We start from the raw sequence: 10,348 nt of genomic DNA, 5'->3' as shown, positions 1-10,348 counted from the left end.
GTTGGCTCCGATCTACATATTGTGGGGTCGGGCTCCAAATTCCTTAATAGGACACCCACAGCACAAGAGTTAATAACGAGAATCAACAAATGGGACTTACTTAAACTGAAAAGTTTTTTCTCAGCAAGAGAAACAATAAGAGAGGTAAATAGGGAGCCTACATCCTGGGAACAAATTTTTACTCCTCACACTTCAGATAGAGCCCTAATATCCAGAGTATACAAAGAACTCAAAAAATAAAAATGCAATCTTTAAAGATATGTTTAAGGTCAGGTTCCAAATGATCTTGGAAAGGGACATTGTATCAACTGTGGAAATGGTTGGAGACGCCTGTGTTGGATATATGTCTAAATCTGTTTGAGGCCCCAAAGGAGCAGCCATGCTGAAAGGGGTGGGCAGGAGTCTTACTGAGCCTTCTCCCCTTGGCAAACATTTCCCCTGGAAGCTGAGGTTGGAGCAGGGGTGTTCTCTGCAAAACCGAATTTGGGGAGATCCCACATGCAGGAAAAGTTTCTCCTTCAGGAACTCTAGGAAGCTGGGGGACCCCTCCAACCCATCGAAGTGCCAACCACTGAGCCTTTTTTCTCCACATCTTTTCTGTCCCCTCCTCAACCAGGGTCCCTGGGGATTGGTGTCAAGGAGCAGAGCCTAGAACTTACACCCTACTCCTCCAGAATCTCCTCTGTCCTGTTTCCTTGCATGTGCATTCCCCAATCCCAAATAACCAGGCCGCAAAGAGTTTCAAGTATTTATTTCTACTCCATTGAAGCCACTGAAAATTGTAATAACTACAACAAAGAACTGTGGAAAGAGGCAGGCCCTCAGCCTTCCCAGGATCTGAAACAAACCACCCCCTTTTCTACTTTTCTTCAACCTCTCCCTGTTGGGAAAAGTATAAACGGCAGCCGTACCCCAGAGAAAAAACCCCAACATGGCGCCTAAGGACTTCTTCTTCCTACCTTCTTCTTCTCTGCAGTGGCGCGAAAAGTTCCCACCCTTGTGAACTCTCCCTCCGGCGCCAATTTCAAATCTCGCTGGCGAGGAACCTCAGCCCCAATGAGAACTAATTCCTGGGCGGGGAGCTGATATCTGGAAGAACTTGCCAATAAACGGGTGGCCTGCCATTTATCTAAGCCCTACCATCTCCCCCTTAGTTCTATATAAGCACACAGCTTTTTGCAATAAAATTGGAATTCTCCCGGCGAAGTGTCTTTGCGTGGGGAATTCTTTCACTCCCCATAACCCAGACTCGCTTTTTCTTCCTTTCTGTAGAATTCCCAGTAGAGAAGCCAGGGTCGGTGCAGGGATGGGGTGCATGTTAAAGATGTGCTGGGGCCAGGCTTAGTCAGTGATATTCCGCTTCATCTCACACGCCCAGCGGTTCACCTCTAGGCAGAAGTTGTCGTTCCAGCGTCCATCTGTCAAGAGCTCAACACAGTCTTCACTTCTGCCCGGCTCATGGCCCTGCCAGTTGTCTGGCTGAGTGATAGCCCAGTTCCTAAGAAGACAAGACAAAGCCCAAGATCTGACCAGGCCACGTCCCAGCAACCCTGCCCCCACCCCCAACTCCAGAAAAACACAGCCTTGGGGGGGGGGGCGGTTCAGGGCAAGAAGGTACAGCCTTGGAGGCAGTGAGTGGGAAAGGAGAGGGTTGAGGAATTTGGTCCCCAAAAGGACCTCAGGGAGTCTGTTAGGGCCAAAGCCCTGTGGTTGTCCCCAAGGCAAACTAACAAGGGGATAGATAGAGGCCACTTACCTATAGCTGTGCCTGTAGTCAGTTCCATCCACCCATTTCCAGGAGCCATCGCTGTCAGTGAGGCCTATCCAGATATGAAAGGCGCCTGTGTGTTGTAAAATGAATTTCTGGAAAAACAGGGGGTGACGCTGCTAGTTCCTTGTTCCTTGGACCTTTTTCCTTCCTCCATGCCGGCATCCGTGTGCCTCCCTCAGCCTTCTCCAGCCGATCTGTCCCCACTGAAGAAGCATCAGTTCCCGACACAACCGTTCCCTGGGTTCCCCCTCTGTCATCGGAGCTGTCGTCAGTGAACGCTCACTGGGCTAAACTTTATGCTAAGTGCTTTCCAGGGACTATCTCATTTAATCCTCAGAAGCTCTCTAAATTGGGTGCCATGACAACTCACACGTTGCAAGGTAAGTTGTTAGAGCCCAGAGAGCCACTCCAGGATCTAGTTTGTGACCACTGTCCTCTGGGTCCCACTCCATTCCCATTATATCTGCTATTCTAACTCTGGTTTGCTCCCTGTCTTCTTCCCTCAGCCACAGACTCATGGAATTCCTATTCCTGCTCTCCACCAAGACCCCCAAACCCATTAAGGATCTTGGTTTCACTTGCCTCTCAGGTTTAAATGCCCTTACTTGTTTCTGCCTGCCATCTCCCACCTCTTAGCATCAATGGATGCTCGACTATGAACTCCCCAGGGCTCTACCACACTTCTGCTTCTGGACTCTTCCTTAGGTTAAAAAGACAAAAAGAAACCTGATGATGGAACCTCCTGACTGAGCCTGAGTTCAAGGTTTCCTCCTGCCTTTGGGAAGCTTGGCCTCACCTGCTCCTCTCTGGAGTTGATGACCACCAGGTGGGCATTCTCTAGCTGGCAGTACTTTTCGGCCTCAGACCAGGTCTTCCCAGCACGAGAGAACCAGTAGCAGCTGCCTTCATGTTCCACCCAGTTAACAGGACAGCATTCTGTGCCTAAGAGGACAGGGGCAGAGGGAGATGAGATCTACCCGAGGGGACAAACACAATGAGACCGGGCATGCCCTGTCCTTACCATTGCTCTGGAAAAATGCCATCTGACATGTCAGGATACGCAAATCTAGTGGGAAGTGCTTCAGGTGAAGGAGCAAGGTGGCATGATCTAGGGGACAGATGGACAGACAGCAATGCAGTAGACATGTGGGTCCCCACCTGCCAGCACCAGGCACCAGGATGCATGGATGCATGCACACACACACACACAAACACACAAACACACACACCACACAACCCTCCACACTATACACACACCACACATACAAGCACACCACACCACAAACACATACACTAGACATATCACACCACATACATACCTAACACACACACAACCTACCACACATACACATAAAGCTCACACATAGCACACACACATACCACACACAAACACATACCACAATCCACACACACATCACACCCAATGCATACACACCACACCATCCACATACTCAGGGAGGGCCTCTGACCTGCTTTTAGGTCCTGCTGATGTTTCTCCAGTATGGCTCCCAGGGATGTCACCTTGTCACCTGCAATGTACCCTGAAAAGGGAGAAGCTAAGTGGTTTCTCCTCTGTTCTGCCTGCTGACCATGCCTCCAGCCTCACATGCCTGGGCATCAGTTGGGTACCATCACCTTGTCCAGGATGTTATGTGGTCTACCACCTGAACCCCTCAGGCCACCCAGGCTCCCCACACCACCAGAGAGACTCAGGACACTGCACTGTATAAGTTCTTTCACTGGGTCCCCATGTTCTTGCAACCAAGCCCCACTCAGCAAACACATCTTGTTGCAAAGTCTGACTCCATACCATTCTCTGCCCGATAGCCCCCGCCCCACCAATTAGCTCACCACATGCTAGAATTGTCCATAAGTCCCAAAATGTGCATTGTTCTTCCTCATCTCTGGGCTGTCCCAGATTCTTCTCTCCATCACTAACCTCTCTCTTTTTCACCTACTTGATCTGATTCATCCTCAGGGCCCCTCAGGTCAGGGGCCAACATCCTTGGAAGCCTTGCCCAACTTCTTGGGCTGGGTTACCGACCTCAGTCTGAGTCTGCACAGCCCCTAACCATGTCCTTATTGCAGACTCAGCACAGAGCCTGGCAAATTTCTCTGGATAAATTATCACCAACCAGCCAGCCCACTCACCATGGGAGCCCAGAGCCTGGATCTCCATCAGGGTGCTGGAGGAGAAATTGCTGAAAGATTCTTTCAGGGTCCGCAACTCTGCTTGCAGCTGTGTTCCTTGTCAGGAGACAGTGGGAACAAGATGGAGTGTGGGCTATGTCTGCCATCACTATCCGCATGACTGCCCCTCTCTTCACCTGTCACTGCACCATGATTGGTCCCATTGTTCCCCCATCATCAGCCCCCATTCGCACCCTGTACCTTCCCCCATGCTGCCTCCACCTCTTCTCAGCTCATTGCCCCCATCACTGCCCCCAACATTGCCCATCAATGTTCCACACCCTTGCCTTCTCCCTGCCAGCCCTGTGACTCTCACTTTGGGACCCAATTACACAAACAGCCACCAGCAGCAGGATATTGAAACCCAGGGCGAGCAGATTGAGATAGAGCCTGGAGCAGAGGCGCTGTGGAAGGGGCTGGGGAAGACGTGACCCTGTGAGAGAGAGAGTGTCATGAGCCAGGCATCCAAGGGCACAGAAGTCTGAGGAGACACAACCTGGTTGGGGAAGAAACCAGGTGGGGGACGGTGGGACATTCAGCAGGTTTTGACACTAGCATTGGGGCATTGCACACACATTTGCACCCCTGTGAGAGTGTGCGGCATGCACATGCCCCTACACAGGTGCACACAACACTCATGCACATGACACAGTACACACATCAGCTGTGTGCAAAGCTGAGATCTTGGACTTGGAATAGGGAGACACACAGGCATCGGGGGAAAGATCTGGCCTTTTTAGACACACACTCTAAGAAAGTAGGCCTATGAATGGTTTCCCCTCCTGCCCACCTGCTGGAATAACTTGCAGACCACCTCTGGCCTTAGTCTCTGCCCTTCCACAGCCCCTGTCCCTTCCGACTATTTCCCTAGAGGCTGGGCCCTGTGTTCTTAAATTCAATGACTGCATCCCTCATACAAGTACAAACCTGGAATAATCCCTCCCTTTCCAAAACTCCACTAGGATCCTTCAGTCCAGGTCATTCCACTCCCCAAGGGCCACCCCTCATCTTCTCAGACTCAGATTCTCTTCCCCCAATTCCCACTGCCTTTGTCACCCCACCCCGAAACCCAAGTTCTATTGTAAACACTCTCTCCTGAGCCCCCATCATCCCACAGTAACCTCTCCCACCCCTTATCAGTCTGCACCTGACTGCACACACACACACACACATACACACATTTTTCATTACACTCTCACATGCACACACACTCATTAACACATTCTCACATACTTTCACATACTATTGATACACACATTCTTACACCTCCTCACACACATATGGACACTGACACGCATGTATTCACACCCCCACATCATGTGCACAAGCTGGCCTGCCCCACTGCTGTCTCTCCAGGTCCAGAGGATGACGGTCCTCCCAGCCCTGAGCTCCTGCTTTTGCACCATCCACCTGCACTCACACACTTCCTCTTTTCTGCCTTAGACCCTGCCTCTGTGGACCTCCTTCTCTCCTATGCTAGGGAGGCTCAGTCAGAAGCCCAGAATCTTCCTTTTCAGGTCATCTCTTATCACCATCCTGAGTTGGACACTGACCCTGTAAGCGACCATCCAGTACTCAAGACCTTCTCACACTAATGACTGTCACCTTCCTCCACTGCAGCACACTCAGAGCCATCTTGGCCAGGAGAAGCTATGCCTTTGAGGCCTCTACTGCCCACATCCCCTCAGCACAACCTCTCCTGCCTCTTACCTCCCCCCACATCCTTCCTGATGCTTTTGCTTTCTCTTCTGCTATGGGTAGAATGTGTCCCCCCCCCAAGAAAAAGATACACTCATACATTGCTGGTGGGACTGCAAATTGGTGCAACCACTTTGGAAAGTAGTGTGGAGATTCCTCAGACAACCATATGACCCAGCTATCCCACTCCTTGGTCTATACCCAAAGGACTTAAAATCAGCATACTATAGTAACATAGCTGCACCAATGTTTATAGCAGCTGAATTCACAATAGTAAACTGTGGAAGCAACCTAGATGCCCATCAATAGATGAATGGATAAAGAAATTGTGGTATATGTACACAATGGAATATTACTGAGCATTAAAAGAAAATTAAAAGTTGGGCACAGTGGTGCACACCTGTAATCCCAGCGGCTCAGGAGGCGGAAACAGGAGGATCATGAGTTCAAAGCCTCAGCAAAAAGCGAGGCATTAAGTAACTCAGTGAGACCCGTTTCTAAATAAAAACAGGGCTGGGGATGTGGCTCAAGTGCTCCTGAGTTCAATCCCTGGGAGACAGAGAGAGAGAGAGAGAGAGAGAGATTAATTGATTATGGCACTTGCAGGTAAATGGGTGTTTTCTCTGATCAGTGGATGATAATCTACGCAAGGGAAGCATGGGAAGAATAGAGGAACTTTGGATTGGGCAAAGGGGAGGGTGGAGAGGGGTTAGGGGTACGAAAGACGGTGGAATGAGATGGACATCATTAGCCCCAGGTACATGTATGCTCGAATGGTGTGTCTCCACACCGTGTAGAATTGAAATGTTGCGCCCCGTTTGTGTACAATGAATTGAAATGAATTCTGTTGTCATGTACAACTAACTAGAACAAATTAAAAAAAAAAAAACTTAAAGGTCAGCAGGTGGAGTTCTATTGAAATGTTAAAACCTATAGTATTAACTACTAGAACTGTTCATTTTAAGTGGGGTGAAATAGTTATAAGTGGGATGGTCGTGGGGGTGATGTTATTGGAGATGCAGATGCCAGCAAAAATGCTGCCAGTTGTGAGATGTTTTATTGAATTAATCAATAAAAAGTTATTTTCATTAATACAAAAAAGAATATGTTCCCCCCCCCCTCGCCCAAGTGTTGGAAACTTGATCCTCAATGCAGGAGTGTTATGAGATGGGGCCTAATGGGAAATAGATTAATGCCATTATTGTAGAACCAGATTCTTTATTAAAGCTTCTCTCCTGCTCTCTCTCTCTCTCTCTCACCCTCCCTTTGCCCTTCCACCATGGGATAAGGCAATAAGAAGGCCCCTCATTAGGTGTAGCCCCTCAATCTTGGACTTTCTAGCCTCCAGAACCATAAGCCAATAAATCTCTTCAATTTAAATTACTCAGTTTATATTTGTTTTTTTTTTTTAAGGGGGGTACCGGGAATTGAACTCAGGGGCACTCAAACACTGAGCCACATCCCCAGCTCTATTTTGTATTTTACTTAGAGACAGGGTCTCACTGAGTTGCTTAGCATCTCGCCATTGCTGATGGCTGGTTTTGAACTCTTGATCCTCCTGCCTCAGCCTCCCAAGCCACTGGGATTATAGGCGTGCGCCACTATGCCCAGCCTCAGATTTGGTTTTGTTTTGTTTTGTTAGGGTGGGAGTTGTACCAGAGGTTGAACTCAGGGCACTTAATCACTGAACCAAATTCCAACCCTTTTATATTTTTATTTTTTTAAATATTTTTAGTTGTAGATGGACCCAATACCTTTATATAATTAATTTATTTTTATGTGATATTAAGAACTAAACCCAGTGACTCACACCTGCCAGGCAAGTTCTCTACCACTGAGCTATAACCCTAGCCCTATATTTTTATTTTGAGACAAGTTTCAATCCCCAGTATAACAAAAAAGAAATTGTAAATTTTCAAATTTGTTGAAAACTGTACACATGAAAACTGCCAGGAAGAGTGGGAAGCTATCAACAGTAAAACATGACCTCTGGTGAGGAGCCCTCTCCCAAGCAGCAGGGGCTGCGCCACCTTCACGTCCCCCTCCTCATTGTCCCTTGGTCTGTTTGGACAAGCTCCCTCTCTGGACTTTCTCCAAGCCTCCTGCTCAAACTCTGAATCCTCTCCCCCTCAGAAGATTCAACAATCCCCAAAGTTGTTGTTGCATGTTCTCTCACCCCAGGCATTGTGTGGGCCTGGAACTCTGTCCCCATGGAGTCTACCACCCAGTGGAAAGGCCGGCCAACACACATCCAGGGGAAAGAGAAGTCATGGGTGTGACACCTACCCCTTCTGCCCACTTCTGCCCTGCCCAGCACCAGTCCTTCCCTCCCAGCTTCAACAATGTAGGGTCTCCTCCCAGCCCAGGCTGGCCAATCCTCTCCCTGAGCTTTGAGTCCCAACCCCTCTTGTCTCCACAGAACCCAGCTTCATCACCAGCATTCACACAGGACATTTTCCTCTGTCCCTGGATCCTGCCTTTTTGCGTAGAACCCCTGAAAAATCTCTTGCTTTAAAACATCTCAATCACTTGGTGTCTGTATTCAAAATTTGCTACAGGAGGATGGGGATTGTAGCTCAGTAGTAGAGTGCTTGCCTAGCATGTGTGAGGCACTGGGTTCGATTCTAAGCACTGCATACAAATAAGTAAAATAAAGGTCCATGGACAACTAAAAATATATTTTTAAATTTTTTTTTTTTTTTTTTTTTTTTTTTTTGCTAGAGGAGGATCCAGGCAGGAGGCCTGCAGGTAGCAGGAATCTCCCAGGATCTCTTCATGCTGGTTTCTCAATCTACCCCAACTCACCCCACCCCCACCCCCACAGTTCTGGCGGGCTCTGCATTACTTGTACACACACACACACACACACACACACACACACGCATGTGCACAGCACCCATCTTGGGTGAGAGGGGAGGGAGGGAGCCATCTCCAGGGATCCCCACACCTCTGGGCACATACCCTTGCCTATGGCCTTCTGCAAACAGAGATACCATCAGCTCACACCTAGAGGGATTAACTCAGTCCCTGGAGCAAATGTGACAGAGACCTCATGGAGACAGAGAACAATTGGCAGCTGAAATGGGATGCAGGTGAAGCCCCAGAAACTGAACACTTGCCTTTCCAAAATGGATTTTCTCTCCTGGGATTCTGCCCTTGAGTGCCTGGCCCCTCACCGCCACTGAGCTCCTGGTCATTTTCTTCAGAGTCCAGCTGCTGGATGTCTTGAAATTCCTTCTCCATGATGTACCCAGGGCTGGCGCTGGAACTGGACCTGGAGTTGAGGTTGCTATTATGGGTTAGAGCTGGGGCCAGGCTGGGGCTAAGATACCAATTTGTGTAGAGGCTGATGGTGGTAATTGAAATAGGGCCTGAATAGGTCAAGCTGATAGCTTGGGTTGGGTCAGAGGTTAGAGACGAGTCAGGGGCAAAGGTTTGAAATCCTGCAGGATCCTGTCCCCATTCTCAGGGGACCGCTTGGCCCTTAACATAGCCATGAACCTTTCCTCCATATTCTCAAGGACCAAGTCACCCTACATCTTCTCATCAGCACCTACTGTTCCTGCACTAGAGTCTCCTTAATCCCCAAAAGCCCAGCCCCACCTGCCTCCCCCACCTTGGTTACCTGTTTAAAGCATGGAGAACTAACTGGCTCCTGCAGGCAGCCCAAGCGCCAGGGAAAAAGAGGGGTTAAAGCCAGGAGAATTCGAGCAAGCGGTTCTAGATGAAAGGGGAGGAGGGGCCTGGCCCACGCAAGGGCCTTGAGCCCTGTGTGTGTCCTGAGTGTCCAAAAGATTCTAACCTGGCATCTCCTCCCCTGGGACTTTGGACAGTAAATAGAAGAGGAAACAGTTGGAACTCAGACAACGAGTGGTGGGGGCAGAGGGACACAACCATCTCTGTTCTCCTACCCAGAGAAGAGGGTCTCCTGGTCCAACGTCCCGCCTTCACATTCCAGTCACCCCATGGCACCATTTGGGAGGGGGAACCAGACCTGTAGAGACAGGGACACAATAGCAGTTCCCCCTTTGTCCCTCCTCTTTTCACTTCCTACTTCTGAATTTCCCAGAACTGTTGGTGTCTCCAAATATCCCTGACCAGGTCAAGTAACCTTCCCTGCCCTTGCCCAATCCAGCCAGTGACCCTGGCATTCAAACCCCAGGCCCCAGGCTCACTAGCCCTGTCCTGACACATTCACTCTCCAGGATTTAATGAAGTTAAAGATGTGGAAACCACAGAGGTCAGAGGAAGGAGCATGACAGAAAGCACTCTCTTTGGGGCAGGAGGAATTCAACCTCAGTAAGTGCCTTTGGTGGCCCAGCACTGTATCAAGCTGGAACACAAACATTTGCCTCCAAGCAGAACCACTGCTCTAAGTCATCTATAGGTGTTAACTCATCCACCCTGCACAACGCCCCCGTGAGACGGACATATTTGTTATTATTCCCAATTCACAGGGGAGGTGAATGGAGCTTCAGGGAGGTTAAGTGCCTTGCTTCAGGTGGGAGGTTTTTTTTTGGTTTAGATCTGGAACATTTCCAAAGGCTTATGTGCTAGGCTTCATGACTATATTAGAAGATGGAGCCTTTGGAGAGATAATTTCGCTTAAATAGGGTCATTATGATGGGACACTGGTCCAATAGAAGTGGTGTCCTTAGAAGAAGAAGAAACACCACAAAAACACAGAGG

The 10,348-nt window shown here is 49.1% G+C and overlaps 1 protein-coding gene across 1 annotated transcript; it reads right to left on the bottom strand.

The window, feature by feature from the left end:
- Nucleotides 1-1,341: 1,341 nt before the first annotated feature.
- Nucleotides 1,342-8,902, bottom strand: LOC308635464 (asialoglycoprotein receptor 2-like; the record flags this gene model as incomplete). Its single annotated transcript, XM_081269909.1, has 8 exons — nt 1,342-1,498; nt 1,757-1,863; nt 2,568-2,713; nt 2,793-2,879; nt 3,241-3,312; nt 3,923-4,018; nt 4,278-4,394; nt 8,836-8,902. The coding sequence occupies 8 exons, from the start codon at nt 8,900-8,902 to the stop codon at nt 1,342-1,344; spliced, it is 849 nt and encodes a 282-aa protein (XP_081126035.1).
- Nucleotides 8,903-10,348: the final 1,446 nt, after the last annotated feature.

Source organism: Spermophilus citellus (assembly GCF_964194105.1).
Source record: "Spermophilus citellus genome assembly, chromosome: 17".
NCBI classification, from domain to species: domain Eukaryota; kingdom Metazoa; phylum Chordata; class Mammalia; order Rodentia; family Sciuridae; genus Spermophilus; species Spermophilus citellus.
The sequence above is the reverse complement of the archived record's forward strand: the minus strand, read 5'-3'. Positions and strand labels throughout refer to the sequence as shown.